Source organism: Ceratotherium simum, chromosome 17 (genome assembly GCF_057802395.1).
Source record: "Ceratotherium simum simum isolate JZ-2026a chromosome 17, ASM5780239v1, whole genome shotgun sequence".
NCBI lineage: Eukaryota > Metazoa > Chordata > Mammalia > Perissodactyla > Rhinocerotidae > Ceratotherium > Ceratotherium simum.
The window spans coordinates 38,185,545-38,207,062 of record NC_141916.1 but is presented as its reverse complement, the minus strand read 5'-3'; the positions used below and the strand labels follow the sequence as shown (position 1 = coordinate 38,207,062).

General features: G+C 34.2%; 1 protein-coding gene across 7 annotated transcripts in view; it reads right to left on the bottom strand.

Moving 5' to 3' along the window:
- SOX5 (SRY-box transcription factor 5) overlaps nt 1–21,518 on the bottom strand; it is a 964,162-nt gene that overhangs the window by 50,890 nt on the left and 891,754 nt on the right. For all 7 annotated transcript variants that reach the window (XM_087442676.1, XM_087442678.1, XM_087442679.1 and 4 more), the window contains one exon: nt 20,896–21,042. In XM_087442676.1, coding sequence (XP_087298802.1) covers nt 20,896–21,042 — 147 coding nt within the window. The remainder of the gene's footprint in view (nt 1–20,895; nt 21,043–21,518) is intronic.

Sequence of the window (21,518 nt, the reverse complement as noted above, 5' to 3'; positions counted from 1 at the left end):
AGCCACTTTGGAAGTGGATATACCAACACCAGTCAAGCTTTCAAATGACTGCAATCCCAGTTGACAACATGATTGTAACCACATGAGAGACTCCTAGCCAGATCCACCCAGGTAAGCTACTCCCAGATTCCTGACCCAAGAAACTGTGTGAGATAAGTGTTTATTGTCTAAAGCCACTAAATTTTGAGTATTTTGTTAGGCAGCGATAACTCATCCATCCTGTACAAAAGAAGTGTAGCCAATATACACTAAGTTTTTACATGGCTCCAAAGCATTTTTTACCATGACCTCATTTTGACTTCTGGAAAAATACCTGTTTTTCATTCTTCAACCATAATATGTGAATACATTTCACGAATCTCCCTCAATTTTATTTATTTACTTTGCAGAGCAACATGTCATTCCTTTTTGCTTTTTCTTTCCTTCTCTTTTAATATTTCCTCTCCCTCTCTTTAACATTTCCAATTTAGCTTTTGAGACTTTAAGTTTAGATGAACTCTCTATCTAACCTCTACTTATTTTCAAAATGTTCTAAAAATATACTGTATAAACACAGTTTCTACATATTTACTTAGAAGAATGTCATATATGAGAAGACCTTTAACTCACAATACCTGATGAAAACCCACTCACAGATATTCTGCAGTCTGGGTTTTTCAAACTATATTTGAAAAGAGGAAGAATGGGAGGAATACAAGTCTCAACAATAATATTGATGAGAACAGCTATAACACAAGCCAGTATAAAAAGTACAGTGTTTCAGATTCAACTTTGCTTAACCTCTGGTCCCTAGACAACTTCAAATTCCTAATAATAATGGTTATTTTGTCCTATGGTGTTCATTACATCTGCATGATTGATATTATCTTTTAAAATGATTAACAGTTCTTCTACCAAGAGGCCAAAAGAAAGCATAGAGCAGTAAGAATTGATGTTAATAATCATACCAGTTCTTATTAACCTCTAAATATAAATCTCCAAAAGCTTTTGAAAAATGAATTAGAGAAATTAAAGAATTGGTCACTCTATGTACAAGAAGAATATAATCTTTTCTTGGCACCACCTGATCAGTCCTAAAATTCATACCTAAAAAGCATTTGTCATTGTTACTTTCCTGTTAGTTCCACTTGAAGAATGGGAAAACATTAATCAAGAACTACAAAATTATCAAATGCTGGAATGGATTCACAAAAAAATAAAGCAAGAGCTCTTAGAACAATACAGCTTTACAAAATAAACTCTAAGAAAACAGAAACTACACTGATTAAATTCAACTACCAACTCCGTGCTGGGGACGGCACTTCTACCTGTACCTGAATGTACAAAATGAGCACACAACCTCTCTACCTGGATCCAGAAAAGGAATTAATATTAAAAAGACAGCAGAACAATATAAACACCACCAATACAAACAACTGTGGACTCTAAGGTAGAGTTAAATATATCACATGGAAGCCTACTATTCAAGGGGGGGAAACACTCACGAAAATATTAAAAGAATGAGTTCATCATGAAACAAAACAAAACAAAATCAAAAAATACTTTGGAAGATCCTCAGAGGGCTAAAAATATTCCTTTTCAAAAAATATCCCTTTTCAAAAAATATCTATGGTTCTTTTAGGGATTGAAGTTTTTCTAGATCCTAGGAAAAGTTTGGTCTGGTTATCAGCAGATAGATCATCTTTAGATAGCAAATTTGGGAGAAAGGGGGAGAAGAAATAGAGGGCACAATCATAGATAAGTCATTTAATACTAGCTTTAAATCCAAAGACTTCATTTCTAAGCCTACATACATGATGTACAGGTTCTAATGGGCACAAATCCCAAAAGTCTGGTGAACCCGCTATGACTGACTATTTAATGACTAATGATGTTATAATAGCCAACTGGTGCATTGGTGTATATTTGGGAGACTTGAGCAAGGGCCAAATTGTCTAAGGCATGGAACCTTGGAGAAGGATGGACACGCGTGTGTGTGCGTGCTCATGCACATGTGTAATAGATTTTAAGGCGAATGAGACACAAAGCAATAAGGTCAGGGAAGACTAAGGCAATACCCTATTATTACTCACTATATCAATCATACCACTGTATTTCATTTTATTTCATAATTGTTTTCCTGAATTGTTGATGGCAAAATAATCAGATTTTAAATAGTTTAAGATTTTACTCTTTAAAGGGATTTTTACAGATGATTTGAGTACTCTCACCCTTTCTAGAGGGTAGGCATTAGTATATTGTTTTTATCACCCACATATGCCTTGAATAGACAGAATACTAAATATAAACTACTAAATGTTAATTACATGGATAGTTGAGATTAATCAATGACTAACTCTTGATAAATTCTAAGTTCTTTTATTGCTTTTTCATAAAGTGTTTTTAAAATTTTTTACATCTACATACAATACAAATGTCACTTTGACTAGTGAATAACAAAGCAGGAGCATTTGCACTACCATAATGTAACCCTCCACATTTAAATCTCTTCAAACGAATTCTCACCACCTGAGTTTCATAGTTCTTCACAGTCTTCAGAGCTTTGCTCCTTTCTTCTTGCTTTCCCCCTTAAGAGTTGAAGGTTTGACATCTCTAGGACTCACTGCTTTCTACTTAGAAATGTCAGCTAACAGAGCCATTGTCAGGAACTCCTTAGCGACAGGCTTTCTATTAATTTAACTTGAAAATTTACTAGTTCAGTACATCCAAACTACGACTGTTTTCACTGCATTCATGGCAGACAGAGAAAGAGGAGCAGTCATTGAAGACAAAGGGTAAAAAGTCCAAAGATAAGTAAGAGTAAAATTTAAATGCAAAACTCACTTCTCTCACTCCCACTTGCTTAACCCAGATTGATTCTCACCCTTCAGATTAAGAGCAGTATTAGCGATTTTCCTTTCTGAATATAGAATTAGAAGAGTTGTCCCATCTGCCCTGGTCTCACTTTTTTTTCTCACTTGGTAGGTTTATTCTTTAATTTGTTCCACAAGCATCTTTTAGGCATTATTCTCAACAGTGCTAGTCATGAGAGAGAAGGAATTTATATTCCAGTTGGTGAAGCAATATACAGACACTAAATGACAGAACAGTGTAAGGCTATGTAATTGCTAGGAAATTTTAATACTTAAAAAATATCATTGTGATTAAAAGAGTGTCATGAAGGAAGTTATTTTGAAGAAAATTGTATTTCATTTAGTCTGGATTATTTAGACTGAATTCTTTGTCACAAATGCAGTTTAATCATAGTCTAGGACTGAGATTTGGATTTTGGATCTTAGATATTTAAATGCAATTTTCAGAACTTTTCATAAGGTTATAATTTCCTTATTCTGTGGATCCTCACATCACTTTTTCTGAAAAGTCTGAAAACACAAAAAGGTATCAAGAGCATGAGCTCCTGGAACATTAAGTCCTATAAAATTTGCTATTTGGGATTAGATGATTTTTACTAGAACTAAAGATTATTTTCCTGGGGCTGGCCTGGTGGCATAGTGGTTAAGTTCACGTACTCTGCTTTGGTGGCCTGGGGTTCGCAGGTTCAGACCCCTGGCGCAGACCAACGCATCACTCGTCAAGCCATGCTGTGGAGGCATCCCACATATAAAATAGAGGAAGATGGGCACAGATGTTAGCTCAGGGCCAATCTTCCTCAGCAAAAAGAGGAAGACTGGCAACAGATGTTAGCTCAGGGCTAATCTTCCTCACCAATAAATAAATAAATAAATAAATAAATAAATGGTAATATTAAAAAAAAAAAAAGATTATTTTCCTTTCCCAAAGATATTCATCAAAAGCAATTATTTTCCAATTATGATTGACAAAGTGTTTTTTCCCTTCTCCTTCTCTCATAATAAACTATTAGAGAGTGAATAAAAGAAAAGTTATAGATGTCTAATTGAATAAAGAAATTATGCAATTTTTACCTGGGAACTTCTCCTTACTCTAGAAGAAATGCTGATTTTGTAATGCAAATTTGTCATGAAGAGAGTTAGTTTTCAAAGAAGAAATAAATGCTTATAGCCCTATACACTATTTGTTATATATTGGGGAGTCAGTTAAATATTACAAAACATAGAAAAATACATTTAATTAGTTTAGTAACCTAAATACTAATAATTTTTTAATAACATGAATATTTTTATATCTGTTCATTTTTTATGCTGATTTAGTAATAGTATTCACTTAATTCCCTGACATCTACATTTTACCTTACAAGTTACAAAGCATTCTCATATATTTTGTCTTATTTTAGTCTCACAGCAAGAATGTGAGGTATCGCCAATCCCACTTCACAGATAAAGAAACTGAGGTTAGAGGTATTCAAGGATTTGCCAACAGTCATAACTTTAGTAAGCCTGGGACTTGAACCAAGTTATTGGGGTGTAGTTCTGTGCAACTTTTCAGAGCTGCCTCTCTATCATCTAAATGTCAACAGAGAAAAGGATTGTTAAGAAATAATTTCTTCGAAAAATCAGACTAACACTTGAAATCTTGTAATTTCTTCTTAATTCTGAACAAATTTTTACACCCCATTATGATAGGGACCATTGTAGAGCTCAATTTGGGTAATATTAGTCTGGACTCTTGCAAAATGTTTATAATACCAAATCATGAAATATTTTAACAAACTAGCTACAAGTAAATTCCAAATGTATTCATATATCTCAAGTATATACCAAAAGAGGAAATATTTCAAGCAAATGTCATAAACATCCTCAACACTATTATTTGAATGGACTTATTTTGTTTCAACATAAAACACACGTCAATTTACATTTATCCAAATGTTGTCCAGTCATTTAGAGAGGAACTAATATTGCAAGAAATGAAGGAGAGGATGGAAAAGACTGTTAGCCCACCTACTGGCTTGACTAAAGGCTATGAATCCATCCCAGGTTTATTTCAAATGAGTTGTGTCAAAGGTTACCCATAGGCCATTTTATAGTGATTTACAGCTGATGTCTGCAAATCTCCTTTGATTTTAATGATAACCTCAATAGAGTCATTAAGGCATTCTTTGTCTTCATGGCAGTGACCAGAAGGAAACTGATGTCTTTAAAGAATTCTAAGGGGTGATGACTATTTATATAGAATGTCAGTTAAGGCCAGTTTGTATGTTGTGCCCTGGAGATAAAATACTTTTTTCTCAACATATTAAAGATGCTTAGCTTGATTATATATTCTGCCTATTGTTGTTATAATATTAAATTCAAGGTATAGGCCAAAGAAAATTCAATAAAGATGGAAAGGCTTAGAATCGAGTATCAGGTAAGAGTCTGATTTTAATTATAATGATCTCAAATTTGGTATTAAAGCTCTCATGGCATAATGCTTCTTAGGTGTCTGTATTGACTTAAGCATGCCATGAAGCACGAGGAATTGCAAGACTGATTTATCAGATATTCATTTAAGAAATAGTCAATTAAAAATAATTAATGTATAGTGAAATTCAGCTGTAATGCCTCATGTTTAAATTTTCCCAACCTATAACATTAAAAGAATAATACATTTCACAGTCTGGACAGCACAAAATATTTTATATAACAACTATAATGATATCATTACATAAGAGTTTTGATCCTATCTTTTAAACTGACCTAAGGAGAAAGAATGAGTGCATTTACCTTGTATTTGACCTTATTTTGAATGTTGCTTTGGGTCATTAGATTGTCAAATAAAATGAATCTGCATTCTTGATTCTTGTAGTAAGGGGATGGAATATACATATGTTTATATATAACATATATAGTATAAACATATATGTGACTGTGTATAGTTGGGATATTTCTCACCATATTTGAGCTATATTGTTTGGCATAAAAGAGAAGAAGAAAGATAATCTTACAAAAACTAAGGGAGGAAAACAAAATTTCCCTCCTAAAATTTTATTTGAACTGTCAATTAAACAATATAACAAAAATAGCCAATATTAGTATAAGCCTGTGCCTTTCATTTTAGCATCCACTTAATTCTTCAGCATTTATATGGGAGGCCATTCACTTGAAGATGTATTTATAATAAACAAACTCACGAGGCTACTGTATAAGCCAGAATGCCAATTAATTAATTCATACCTCACCAGAATACTGCTGAGTTTTTTAAGGTACTCTTCTCCTAATTTCAAGATATCTGCAAAAGCACATTTCACAATTAGAGTCAGGGCAAAAAGAAGTAAATAGTGAGTACTTCATTCAGACCATAGTAAGGACTGGTAAATTATGCACGTTTCACTACAAACAACATCTCTCCAATGATTGGAATGCTCATAATTCCCAAATCCAGAGTATCTCACCTAGACTGCAGGATAAACAATGACAAAACTTACTTTCAGGTTCCATAACCTTTCTGTGCACATGGTCTTTCTACACAGTACAGCAGCTTTGATTGTTTCACTTCAGTACAATGGTATTCTGCTCATGCTGCATTCAGACTATCCTCCTATCAAGCCGTTGATCTTTGATGCTTCCACCTAACGGGTCCCAAACCTAGTCATAAGTTTGATCACAATATCTTGGCTTATTTCCACAGATGATTTGCTTATTTGTTTGTTTATTCTTGTAGCAGCACTAGACCAACGATTACATGTCAAATATTATGCTTGGTGCTAAGGATGAATGAGATATAATCCCTACCCTCAAGGAACACAAAGTCATAAAAGGGAAGACAAGTGCACTCAAGTGTTATAAGGGTGCTATGATACTACACAAAGAGTATGTATCTGTGCAGTGGGGTCACATATGATGGAATAGCCAATTCTGCATAGAGGTGATAGTCGAGATAGATCTTATTAGCAGGTTCAAGGCAAAAGGGAAAAGTGGGATGAAAAGGGAAAACACAATCCAGAGAGGTAGAGTGGCACAAACATAGGCAAAAAGAGTTGAAATAACATCATACATGAGGAAGTGATTCCATCTGGACCACAAATTGCTGGGATTGGGAGAAAGACAGAAGTAATAAATTAGGCTAGTTAGGTAGGTGGGGCTAGATCACAGATAGGCTAGTTAGGTAGGTGGGGCTAGATCACAGAATGCCAGGGTAAGGAGGTTAGACTTCATTCTTTAGAGACTTTTATCTTTACATTTTCATTCTTCTAAGGTTCACTCCCAAAGTTCTAGAGTTACCTTATTTCTTTCTCTAAAATTCAGATGAAATCCAACACTCTACTCTTTCATTCCTACATGTCTTTGCACAGGCTGTTTTGTTTTCCTTCAACAACCTAAATGACACATCTTTTGGAAGTCTTTCCTTATCCTATTTCTCCCCAGGTTGTGCTGAGAACTTTTTCCTTACTTCCATATTATTATTGGACCAGTACTTACTCTATAGTATTTTAATTGTTACTTTGTCTTTCCCATTGCACTGTACAGGGTGTTAATTATTGTTCTCTTTTATTCTACCACAGTGTCCAGCGTATTATAGGTGCCCAAAAGGTTTACTGACTAGGCCCCAATAAGTGTTGTTTGACATCTTCTAAAAGGGTCTCTAGAGACCTCATTTACGAATAACTTAGTCATTACGTGATTTTTAAAAAATTATATAAACCAGTGAAGAAACATACAGCTTTGTTTTAAGCAAAATGTATCTCTATTGCTTGGAACATGTCTCTTTCCAAAGGAAGACATTCTCATGTCTCTTTTCCCAGTAGAAGATATCTCACTTAGGATAAATTATATTTTATTACCTGTGCATTTTAAGCGGATCCAGTTTTTTAAAACAGGATTCAAGTATATTTTGAAAGAATATTTTATAACTTTTTTTTAATATTTATTTTGTCTCATGAAATTCTCAATGTTGTATTTTATATGCCCAGAATTCTAGAAAATAATATGATTACATCAAAGGTCCAAAAGTTCACCTGGCAATAGCTAAAAAACATATCACTCAATTAAAAAAAAAATCCTTATACAGACATACAAAAAAAAGTAACTGCAACAATAAATATACAGTAAAAACTATATCACAGTGATAAAGTTTAAATTCACATTATTAAGAACAAGTTGTACAATATAAATATTTAATCTAGTAAATATTTATTGAGTGTATATTATGGGCCAGCCACTTAAAATTCAATGGATAAAGGAAGTGTTTCTAATATGATCAATCTAACGGAATTAATCTTTCCTTCACTTAATTTGTTGCAAGTCCATAAATTATAGTTGCAGGTATAACAGATCAGAATTCTAGTTCCCTGCAACTCTGTGAATGCTAATAGAAAAAAAAAAGAAAAACCAAATCAAACAAAAATTACCCAGAGGTTCCCTTAAAACTGGATCACAACCATCATTTTTTAGATAAATGACAGCCCTGTTTACATGAAAATTAGCACTAAAAATTCCATCATTTGACCCAAAATTCTTGTCTTGCCCTGTATTTATATAGGGTTGACCTGAATATAGAGCTCCTGCTGACTTAAAATGAAACTCTGATCCTCAAAAGAGTTGCATAGAGAAGTATAGAAAACACAAATCTGTACTTATTTAAGGACATTCCTATTGCTGTCATAATGCTTTTATACATACTTCACAACCAGTATTTTTTTCTTATGTTATTTTAAGTGCTACTGGAAATACCACAAGAGAAAATTTTTTGCAGTATTTAGTCCTTTCCATTTTTGGTCTCAATTTCTTTTTCTCCTATTTATGAAATATCTACGCTGCCAAAAGTCATCAAAATTGCACAACAAACCATAACAGCTCAAATTATATAATAAACTAGAAAAAATAAGATTCCTTGGTTATTGAAAGGCCTAATTTAAACGAAAGTCCCATACAGAATCTCAATACTGATAATTGGTTTTGCAAAGAACTACAACAGAGCTTTAATAAAAAATATTTTGTGGTTTTACGAAAATGTAAGGTTCTTAGTCTTTTCTGGTATTGGCCAACAATTTGGGGAAAATGAATTTTTATCTATTTGAGTATACATTTTTTCCTTCACATTATTTTGGTAATGTAAAACCTATAAAATGAAAATTCTGGTCTTCATTTTGTCTAAATTTAGAGATCTCATCTTTATCCTTTTGAAAAACCAAAATCATAAAGGATATTTTTTTTAAGCTGTTGGGTTCTGAAAAAGTCACCCAGTGGAATCAGCTAGTCCATAGTTGGAAGTACAGTGCTAAAAGTTGTGGGATATTGCAATTGAAAGTCCTGCAGCTCACAAGGGGGAGTGTGTAATTCTAAGAAGCATCCAATTATATTATCTACAAGAAGGTCTACTACTAGGAAAGGGGCACATTCTTCCCATGAACACCTTAGGGCACTTCAGGATTCAGCTAAGGGCAATTGCTAGCTGTTCATGATAGTTAGCCCCTTGCATTCGTAGGCATGCTGATTTCCAAGTAGCACTCTGTTAAACAAATTCTTAGCAATATTCAATACTCTGAGCCATTAAGAATGCACTTTTCAAATCTAATATTTATAAGATTAAAATTACAATGAGCAAAATTCTTATTTCAGTATAGAAAAAATTTCAAATATATTTTCAAGTAAGAGTTATAAAATTGTTCCCTATTTCCAAAAAAAAAAGAAAGCTACTCTATGTTTGAATGCTATTCTGTGTATCCTAAGTTCTCAAACTTTAAGATACATGAGATAAGGAATATGTGCTTGCAAATTCTTCTGATCGTATTAAGCAGACTCTAAACAATAATTTACAGTCAATGTGAACGACACACTCACTGTGCATCTAGTAAAGACATTTTTTTTCACATTTAATACTAATCAAGTCATATAATTTCTGGTCTTTGTTTAAAAAACCATAATTAAGAATGACTGTTTTTAACTTGATTATTAGAAGTAATGAGAAATACATGAATGATGAGGGAGAACTTCATTATCTTATAACTTTGTGGACAGGCTCTGGATTAAAATAGTCTCTATTTCTCCTTAGGTTAACTATGCAATTAATACAACTTCCATATTGTATGTGCATGAGAAAATGTGAAAATAGGTATAACTAAAAAAGAATCTCACTTTACAGAATATAATACAATAAAATAGATATATCAGTAGAACTTTGTATATAATCTCAATATCAGTAAAATAAAAAGAATTTTAAGTGCATTATGAATGCACATGTTTAAATAAATCATACGATGATTTTTTTTTACCAAGAAAATAATCACATTACTTACAGAAGTTTAACAGAAATTTTATAGAAGTTTTTTTTAAATGGGTGGCACTGCATATTTATATGACAAGAAGTGTGACTTTAATAAAGCTTATAACTGAAGGAAGGGAAGGAGGGGAGGAGGGCAAGGGAGGGATGGAGGAAAGGAGACAAAGAGGGAGGGAGGGAGAGAGAGAGAGATTTTGAAAGAAAGTTGTCCTCTCAAAAATACTCAATTCAGGATATTATTCATAATTTAAAAACTACTCTGTTGTAGTTGTTTTGAGATTATAGCATATTTTTCACTGATTTTTTTTTTTTTTTAAGATAGCTAAAAGTCTGCTGCATTTGGCAGATCTGCTGAAATCACACTGGGTTATAAAGTTTTGGGTAAAAATCAAAAATTAAAAAAACAAATATCAAAAGCAAACATCACATTAATTAGAAATTAGAGTCTATGTGGCTTGTTAACCTGTTCAAAATACATAAAGTAAAAAAAGAGTTCCAAAACTCTTATGAGCACTAGTAAATAGCAATTTATAATTTTTTAAGGTGATTACATTTAAATCAATACTCATGTGTTAGTGTTAGTACCAAAATATCACTCCAAAAACACAAGCTTGTAATTTGCTTCATACAGGTGGTGACAGGTACTATCAGTTGTGTGTGTTTTCTTATATTACTAATGAAAAAACCCTGATAAAGTAAGTGAATCTGAAGAAAACCCAGGAAATATTCTCGGTTAAATTCACATTCCCAGCACGCACTTACTGCCCTTAGCAGGCTGTATATGATGTCTCTTTCTGCCCATATCCCTCACCATATCCCTCACTACATACTCCATGCTCCATGAGGGCACAGACCTGTCTATACTGTTCACCAGTATCCTCAGGTCCTAGGACTCTGACTGACATATCACAGGCAATTAATAGACATTTGTTGAATTAAATTGTCTTCTCTCTCCAATGGCAAGGTCCAGGATATTTCATTAGGTCTCAAATTCCAGAGTGTTTCTAGGAAAGTACTATAGAGAAGCTTAACATATTAATCAATTGGTCCAAGGGATAAAAGAAAAAAAATTTCTTTTTCCTCAAAGAAAGGAAGACAATGAGTAGGTAATTGCAACAGTTTAATGAGTGGTATGACAAATGGAAAATATATCATTTCTCTCTAAAAATGAATGCACTTAGAATCTAATTCAAACTCCTTAACATGAAAAAGTCCTACATGATCTGGTCTTTCTCCTTCCCAACCTCATTTCTTATCATTCTCCCTCACGTTCACTGCATTTCAGCTATCCCAGCCTATTTTCTAAACCTTGAATTTGTTAATTTCACTCACATATTAGGGTCTGCAATTACTGTTCCTCCCGTTTAGAATATGTTTTCCTCAGACTTTTCTGGTACTGTAGGGAGCAGAATTTGCCATCCAAAAATGTGTCTCTTTAACTTGAGGATTACTTTGGTCTGATGATTTTTAAGAACAAAAGACTCAGGAAGAAACTTTGACCTTCCCCCTAACTGCTTAAAAGAATTTAAGATAGAAGCCTGTTCCAGGAAGGAGCTATCAGCATAGATAACTATAGTATAATATGAACTAGGTGTGATAGACAGGGAGGAACCTAGTAAGGCCCATTTGATCAAAGTCCTCTCCATGTCCCATTGTCCCTGCATAGCATGGCAAACATTTGTTTACTAAACATTTGCTTTTCCATCTGAATGTGAATTGCCTTCCTCCCCTTTGAAGTCCCAAACCACTACCCCCAACATCCTCTTTTGTCTTTAGCTGAAGATGGTCTTTAAGGTGGTGGCTTGGGCCATTGTGGCAAGTTAGTTTTCCTGGGTTTCTCCCATGTATACATGTTATTAAACTTCATTTGATTTTCTCCTGTTATTCTGTCTTACATCAATTTAATTCTTAGACCAGCCAGAAGAACCTAGAAGGGTAGAGGAAAATTTCTTCCTACTCTACAGTACTTTCCTTTTCATGATTTAGGTCTCAGAGAGGGCTTCCCTTATAGCTCTGTCTCAAGAAGACCTCCTCATTTGTCCCCAGGCACTCTCTTTTACCATGTTTTATTATTTTCATAGTACTTACCAATATATGAAATTATCTATTTGTTTAATTTCTCATATTTTCTCTCTTTCCCTTAGACTGCAAAATCTCAAGAGGACAAACTGTTTTGTTCTTAGCTATAGTAGCTGTAGTTCTACTGCCTTGAACTCAACTTGGTACATGCTAGGTATAAATTAAGATTTGTTGAATCAACGAATGGTAGATGTAAGCATAGCGTGCTATAGAACACTAAAAACTGAAAGTCCTTGAGTCCTTCCAAGAATGAGAAAAGAACAGAGTTAAGAAATAGAAACCAATTCCATGTGATATTGTTTGAGTTCCTGATTAAGCCACACCTTAGAATTCAGAATAATTTTTTTAAAAATGTGAGTGAATACATTTTCTTTTTGTTTAATCCAGCATCAGTTGGGTTTTCTACCAGTTGCAACTGAAAGAGTACTAACAAATACAATTGTCATTCAGTGGAACCACACTTGAAATCCTGGAAAGTTGATTACAGTTCTATTTAAATAAGAATATTGTGATATTACGAGTTACTCAGAATACAATAATGCCATTTCATGGAGGGGTGGGCTCCCTGTCATTGTAAGAGACCAGGCAGAGGCAAAGTGACCTCGTTACTGGGTTATTGTGTGTTGGACTGAATACCTTCTGAGTTTCCTTCTTACTTAAGCTTCCATAATTCTATAAACAAAATATCTGGTACATTTTTTTAAATAAATGAAACTTTTGAATACTTTAGGTTTTGAACTTGTCTGTCTTCAGCTTAGAATGTTCATCTCTTTATTTTCTTGACTTACATCTACATCTGCTAAATTACTGTATTGTTTTTTATCCATTCTCCTTTGTGTAACATTTTAAAATATTAGTAGAATGCTTTGTTCTCTCTAGAGGAAATCCGTTGATCAAATCTAACAAATAAATATGCATATATACTATTTCCCATCAACCTAAATAAGACATTAGTACTTGTAATTTTAGAAACAAATCTATACACTGGGGCATCTCTGAAAGAGACCATTAAAATTCTTCCTGTTTTATGAATAGGAAATAATGTATAAGCAGCATATATTTAATTAAAGAAAGAGAGAGAATCAAATCTGAGGTTTAGGGTAGTCCTCCATGGTTTCACTTCTCACTTCTCTATTCAAAGAGTTCCAGTTCCAATATAGGTGAGGGCAAAAGGGATGAAAGGGGTCAATAATCAATAGCTCAAATGAAGCATGGATCAATAATTTAGGATAGAAAATAAAGAATTTTAATTGATTTGAAGAATGCTTTAGGAAGCCAAAATTATAAATGATTTCCTAAAAGGAAAGATAACTACAGAAGTGTACTTTTGGTTTCTTAGTCTCTGACGCAGTAATGACTTACCATGTTTAGCCATGATGCTCATTGAGGCTGTACTAGATACTCCTCCTCTACAGGAACATCCTTTCATGTTGTTCTTGTTTTTCTTCCCTATTTTAACTGCCTGGTTTTAAAATTAAAATGCTTTAAACACACAGTTTTTGGGACAGTGAATCGGCTTTGGGGTGGACCTATTTTAGAGAGCAACTTTCACTTAAAAAATGTGATTCTGTGGATCTTCCTGTGTCTGCACATACTCAACATCCTCTTGCTTTCCCCATGGTTTGCGTTATCAAAAAGCTTTGAGGGGCCGGCCTGGTGGCACAAGCGGTTAAGTGCGCGCGCTCCCCTGCAGCGGCCCGGGGTTTCTCAGTTCAGATCCCGGGCGCGCACTGACGCACCACTTGTCAAACCATGCTGCGGCAGTGTTCCATATAAAGTGGAGGAAGATAGGCATGGATGTTAGCCCAGGGCCAGTCTTCCTCAGCAAGAAAAAAAAGAGGAGGATTGGCAGATGTTAGCTCAGAGCCGACCCTCCTCACAAAAAAAAAAAAAAAAAGCTTTGACATGGCTCATCAGAGCTGGCTGCTGTGTTCAAGACAGGTTCCTGTCAAAACAAAAGCAGTAAACTGGAGAACAGAGGCCAGGCCAGTTGAATTCAAAGGACACTACCTAAATCCCTCTGTATATTTTTCTTTTTTTAAATGCCAAGATTATAACTAGTCTATCTCTTTGTTTTATAATTTTTATTGCTTTTATGTTACAAATGTGGCCAACCCCCCTCTTCCTGAGTCATAAGAATATATCACCAAATGACCTACTTGGATATTTAATACCATTGTTTCAGAAAAGCCTCTGTTTAAGTACCTAGCTGTTTGAGATTCCTGTCAACTGAATACAGATGAAATAGAGAGGAGAAGGCTCATCACAGGGGTTCTGTTGATAACACTTCATTTAACATATTTCAGTTTAGCAACATGGGACCACGAAAAGAAAACTATTTTATTTAAAATGACAGGGCGACTATGTTCTATCCACTGTAAATATGTCCCACCCAGGAAGTGATGATAATGATAATGGGCCACATTTACAGTTTAACCCTATGGGGTGATTGTTCTCAAATGAATTCACCTCTTGAGTATGACACATCCATATCACATCTCAAAGGCTCACAGACAGTTATTTCACAGATACTGAAATACAGGGGAGAGAGGAGTGTTCAACAGCTGTTCAGCAAAGCACAAAGCAGCTGTACAGAGCAAGGTATTAGGGAGATTCTAGCACTTAATTGATATGCCAGCAGTGTTTAAAGCAGAAGAAAAGAAAATGGCCAATTTGAACGTGGTTATAATTAGCTGAGGCTAATATCCCTTTCTATTTTGAAGTTTTAGGAGAAATGAAATCTACAAAAGCACCAGGTCCAACAGTTTCAAGACAAATCAGTGATTTTATTTGATCTTATGTATATAGATGAAGGGCAGCTCCTCTTTTATTAACAGTATTTAAGCACGTGGATTACTTAGAGATGCTACACTCAGAGACCAGTTCTAGCCCTGTGTGGTGAATAATGATTATTTGAGATCTTGACCTGAAAATCTCTAAGAATAAGTCAAACAGTAGTTTCCGAGGAGCTTTTTACATATTGGAAATTACATCTCTAGCAATTACTACTACTAAAAACTTTTCATGGCCAGATAAAATGTGAAAAATACTAAATTAAGTTTTAGCTATACTGAGCAATGCTTTTCGAACTTTTCATCATGGAAATACTCCTGTGGAAGCCTTAGCACTTCCTGGTCCAATTAAAATTTACAAAATCACTTTGATGTCTTGTACTTTATCTTGAAAGAATGTTTTTGTCAAATATTAAAAATTGTGTTTTTCTAATTAGTATTGGTAGTGGTTAGACTTGGTTGTGGTTACACTGTGTTTGTGCATTTTTTTATTCAGTCTTTCCCCCCAATTGGCATTAAAGATGACTATCTTAAAGTTAGCAAAAAAGCTCTGTTTCCCAAATCTCCTGCTAGAACTAATTTTCAATTCGGATGAATCATGATTATCTTCTGATTTCTCATACTCACAATGTATTGGTAACCAATCTTGTGAGTATGTGTACCACAGTCTGTGACTCAGAGTATTAAACTACAAAATTCTACCCTGCAGATCAGTGCGTATTGATACAATGCTTACTTGATAGCATGAAACTATGTGATTGGTACCATTACAGCAAAAAATAGGTGCCCTAATAGAAATCTCAGGTTATTAACAGAAATATATGGCTACCAAATCAGAAAAGATCTCCATTACTGTGCCTATAAAAGAAGATCAGTTAACAATACAGTTCCACTTCTTGCTTCTGAACTTGAAGCAATATTTATAAGGATATTGCAGCTGAAAGAATCGGATTGTGTTTGGTCAGCTGGCTAGGGTTGTTTCTGGCTTGTTGGAAAAATATTTCTTTTCCTTGTCATAACTCTCAGGTGCTACTGCTGAGCAAATGGGAACATCACTGCCAGAAGTATTTGAAAAGAACAACAAAAAAATTGATTCAGACAATCTCTGTGCTCCTGTCATTGACAGAGACACAACTGTGACCAGGGGTATGACTAGGGTCATGGCAAGGTTAAAAGAAACGCACCCAGGAATTCTCTCTTGTCATCAGCTTTTCAAACTAACTCCTCTTGGCTGCTGTAGGCAATATATAAGTTTTCATCAAATACCAAGAGACATTTAATAGTATTTCCAAGTTGCTCTTAGAATTTTCCCAAGAGGTGGCTACTTTGGCCAAGGCAAAACACTTAAAATGTGAAGTTCAGATGGTTAGCACATCTACGACATATGAGGATCTCTCGATAACATGGAGTTATAAGCCTAATCATTACCAAAAAGTGTGTGAGTTGTGCCTGAAACTAAGTAAAAATACTCTTCCTTCCAGATAACTATTTTAAGGCTAATATTGATTCTATTATTTTTTAAAGAAATAACTTATTCTTACAAAACAAATGTTATCAAGAGATAAATTACTACCACGAAGCAAAGGCTATCTAGGTTCTTAAAAGACTGCAACAAGTAATGCAGAAAATCATTTAAACAAAGAAATATATGGTACAAAAATGAAAGTCACTGAATACACTAAACTGTAAACAAATTAATTTAAACTTTCGTTAAGGAAAACAAGCAGACTCAAAGCAGCAATATTGTATATGAGATTCAAGGACCAATACTGCTAACCAATACCTTAACTAAATAATTTTCCTTAATATGAGAAGTAGAATTATTTTTGGAATTTCCTTTAAACAAGATCTCTTGTGCACAAAAGTTCTAGATTTCGTACTTTCATTCAAAGTATTTTACCAATATTTACTCATAAATGCAGCTGTGAGGACTACGAGAATAACTCTGAAAAACTAAATATATTTTCTTTTCTTGGTCAATGAAAAAAATAGTCCTGGAGTAGGAGCCACAGGAGAAAAAGTTAAATAATCGCTAAAGAGACAAGTGTACATGTATTAAGAAAGATTTTATATAACACCTGAGAAATTTTAAAAACCCGCTGATGGTGTTAATTTTCCAATCTTCAGCAAAACAGACCATGAAAAAAAACTTTTCTTGGCTTACGCCTAATAAAATCAAGGCATAAAAAAAGGAAAGTTAATTAATGACAGTATGTCAGGAATTAATGAAAACAGTTCACAAACAATAAGTTCAAGGACATAGAACTCAACAAGCAACACTATCCATGTTCTCCAATGCAGATTTTGAAGAGACCAGAGTCCTTTCTGTGCTTTCACATTTACAGAACATAATTCCCGTGTGCAGTTTTTAGAGGTTCACTGTGAGTCCTCTAAAGCTTTCTTTATCATTTAATATTATAAATAATTATGTTCCGAGGCGGGAGTTCAGAGCTCAGTACAGCACTCCGACGACATCACAGGCAGGTCAGGTGACCTTTCTCCAATTCTCCTCTCTCTGGTGCTGAGGACAGACAAAGTGATATGTCTGTCATACGCCATTACCATTAGAACAGAATCTTGTTCTTTTATTACAACTGAACTCCGCCAGATTTCTCAGCAGGAATGCTAAGTGAAATCAATGTCTTGGATTTCCAGGCTGAGCTTGGAGGTCACAGCCACTCTATCATTTCTCAGCATTATCCTTTCTCGTGAGTGCACACACTCCCCAAGCCTCCAACTGGCACACAGCAGATTGAAAACAGCATGCATCAGAGGACTCATGCTGTACAATTTTACAGTCTTTTGGAGCCCCTCCTTTTGATTCCCCCCTTCCATTTTTTGCAAATTGCAAATAAGTTTTGTTTGTGTCCTTCTCTAGAGTTATGAGTCAAAGGCAGAAGCACACCTAGGAAGAAGGGCAGGCAATAAAACACGGAGAACATGGTTGATTTTTGACAGCTGCCCATAAGATCATTTTCCTTACATCATCACCTGGATGTGGCTTACGATTCCATTGTTCCAAACAACCAATGTACTTTCACCATAAACCATCACTTTGGTTTATGCCAGGTAGGTATGCAAACAACACAAAGGCCTTTGATAAAATAATTCTGTTTTATAGTAAGAGAGACATGAAAATCTACCAATAAAACACATAGAAAATGCCTCCAGGACACTAAGAATTGATTGTTTAAAAATATAAATACAATAATAAATGATAGCTATTATATAAGTAAAATAGCTTTGTGAAGTCAAAATGTTTATTATGCTATGTATAAATGTCAATTCCAGGTTACAGGAAACTAAATTCATGTATTGAAATGGGTCCTCTCTATTTACTGTTGGTTGTATTTTTTTTGGCCCTGTTCTTCATTAATATGACAGCAGTAATATTTATTGGTCTGGCTATTTTTAACCCACTAAAGTTTACTGCTGAGCTAAAACACAAGCACACTTAAGACATCTTTTCTGACAATAAGAGTGGTTGTAGACAGCACGCTAGAGGACACTGAGCAAAGAAAGGATGTATTTTTATTAAATCTTTGTTGTTACTTAAAAACAGGCACTTAATTCTTGGTTAAACTTTTTACGTATTTTACAATAACTGCAGACGAGAAGAAATACAACATCCACAGTTTTCTTAAACCTTATGTGATAGAAAAATCACAAGAGCTCATTTTCAAAAAGTAACTGAAATTTAAAAATAAACTATAAATACATTTTGTAAATAATGTATAATCATAGCTATAAAACACAATCCACTTTTTCACTACTACTAAATAAACAGAGGTATATGAAACCATAGAATGTGGCAGAATTTTAACATTACTGAAAGAATCAGTCTTTGCACCTAGTCTACGGGGTTCTGTGAATGTCTAGAACCATATAGCTCATAAAGCAGTGTCCTAAACTTGGCAAAGCAAACCTTCAGTCACTTTTACATTTGTCATCGTTCACAGTTACCGAAGAAAGGATCATTGTAGCAACTGCTCAATAAACATTTGAATATATGAATGAATAAACAGGTGCATAAATGGATGAGGCTGAATAACATCAAAAGCTTCACGATTATTTGAGTAGGTGATTTGGGGAGAAGATATTAATGATAAAAAGTTATTCTAGAGGTAAGGAAAAAAACCCATTAGTCATTTATGAATGAAGTGGATACTCTAAAATCATAAAATGAAATGTCCTAATGTAAAGGATCATTATGAAACATGATGTGAAATCACATTAATAAATCAAGGAAAAAAACCGAGAATGATACCTCAGAGAGTTATTTGTGTGTGACAATGACTATGCTGCCACAGCTATTTATTTTACTCAAAGTTAGCCTGTACATGTAAAACATTAAAACTGCTGGTCCATGGAGACACCAAAATATCACTACTTTAAGTTAAATCTTATTTAATAAATGTTATAATTATTACCAGGTTTTAAAAATGTATCTTCTGCTGTGATTATAAAGAAAAGCAGACCAGGTCTCCGGTATACATTAAGCAAAGAACATGCAAGGTCTATTACACAGCTGAAAGAGATCCTTAAAGTGGCATATGTATATTTCCTAACGTCACAGTAGTGTGTACAAGATTTTGCACTACATATCTGCATATATTGCTGGTGAATCACTGTCTAAGGTCCTTGTCCAGGTTAAGTTAAAATCCAAATGTATTTATCTCTTAATAATATAGAAAAGAACTTGCGAGTTCTGAGAAGATGGAGGCTGGAGGGCACTTTCCCAACCAATTCCTTCTCTTTTCCAATTTACTTTCTGGATTAATAAATTAACTGTGAAAGGTATCTGCCAGGGCAGTAGAAAAGGATTAAAAAAAATTCTCGGATTTTTTTCTCTTTCAATGTTTTCTAATTTTTTTCTCTATGTATTTTTTTCACCTGCTTTGACTACTCTTATCCTGTAATTCTTCAGACAATTCAACAGGGCATTCATGAAATGAAGACCAGAAGCAATTTTCTGGGTAATTCAGCAAAAGACAAAACATTGTTATTTTGGGGTAAACTAACTGTGTCAGTTTTCTCCTTAACATTTTCTAATAGTCATAAAACATGTGTGATTATTTCCCCAAGTAACCTCAGGGAAGACTACTCTATGGTTACTCTTCTTCCTTCTTTCATAGAAAGTCTAATATATTCATATATCATCATCTAAGTAAAATCTTAACAAACACAAGAAAAATTCACATTAATTTTTCTGCTTTTCTCTTCTTCTAAGCCAAGAGACCAATTATTTGAAACTCCTCTCATCTTTTTCCATGTTCTCTCAGGAAATGTTTCCTTAGTTCCCCAAAGAAAACCATTTCTAAATAGTCTTACTTCTAACACTATTATTATCTTCATATCCTGTACATGATAATCTCATTGGATGAATGATATCTGTAAAACTATATCTATACCACATTATAACAGTTATTGATATTTAAATAAAACATTTTTTGTATGTCCTAATTGTACTCATATTTTAAGGTCTATTCCAGTTGTCCCTTCTTTTGGAAACGCTTCACAGGATCTCTCACTGAAGGTAATCTTTTTGTCCTAATAACTTCCAATGCCCTTTATCTGTAACTCTTTATAAGGCTTTGTATCATAGAGTGGGTGCCTATTTTATAAGATGGTAAGTTACTTGGGTACAGAATACCTATTTTATAAATCTTTGTATCAATCACATTTCCTATTATAGCTATTAATACACACTTGTTGAATAAACGAATGACTAAATGTATGTATGTAAATTTACACACACACCTTACTGATCCTACTAGACTCTTATCTCTGTGAAAACCCAGAGGTTAGCCCAGTTGCTGCCACATATAATATATATTCAGTAAATATCGCTGAATGCAAAGTAAAACTCTAAATGGCAAGACATGCAGTTTCTTCAAAAGGGTACCTTGCTTTTGGGTGGTGGGCTGTTTGTGCTCTTGTCTGTGTGAATGCTGGTAGGAGATACAGCAGCACCAAGGTTGCCTTGGGGTATGCCTGGGAGCTTTCCTCCTGGAGATACCTGCATTGCAGCTAGCTGGGCAGCATATAACTGCTACAGAAGAAAAAGAGAGACAGAGAGAAAAAAAGACTATCAGTAATAAAATAAATGCACCTCTCAGAAAGTATCTATATTCAGATGTGGCATTTTTCCTATGGGTATTTTTGTTTAGTGCCTTGGAACATTTAAAAAAAGAAGCTGTCACCTTAACTTTCATGACTCCTCAGGGGAGAAGTGACAGATACCACATATAAGGGAGTCACCTTCAGTATGTCCAGGGACCCAAAGCAAATAACAGTCATCCATATTTACTCTTTCTCAATGTCTACAGAAGAAAAGTATTTCATATTATTTGGTCAAGACCTGTTTTTGCTCTATTATAAATTTTACACACCGTGTTACAAAAGAATGCAGCTTCATACACAAAATAATTTTCTTACTATCCATATTGGTTCAAGCCCTGTTCATCTCCTTTCTGTGACTTGTTGAAATGGGCACCTGTAATAATTTTTTCTGATCATTAGTTGTGT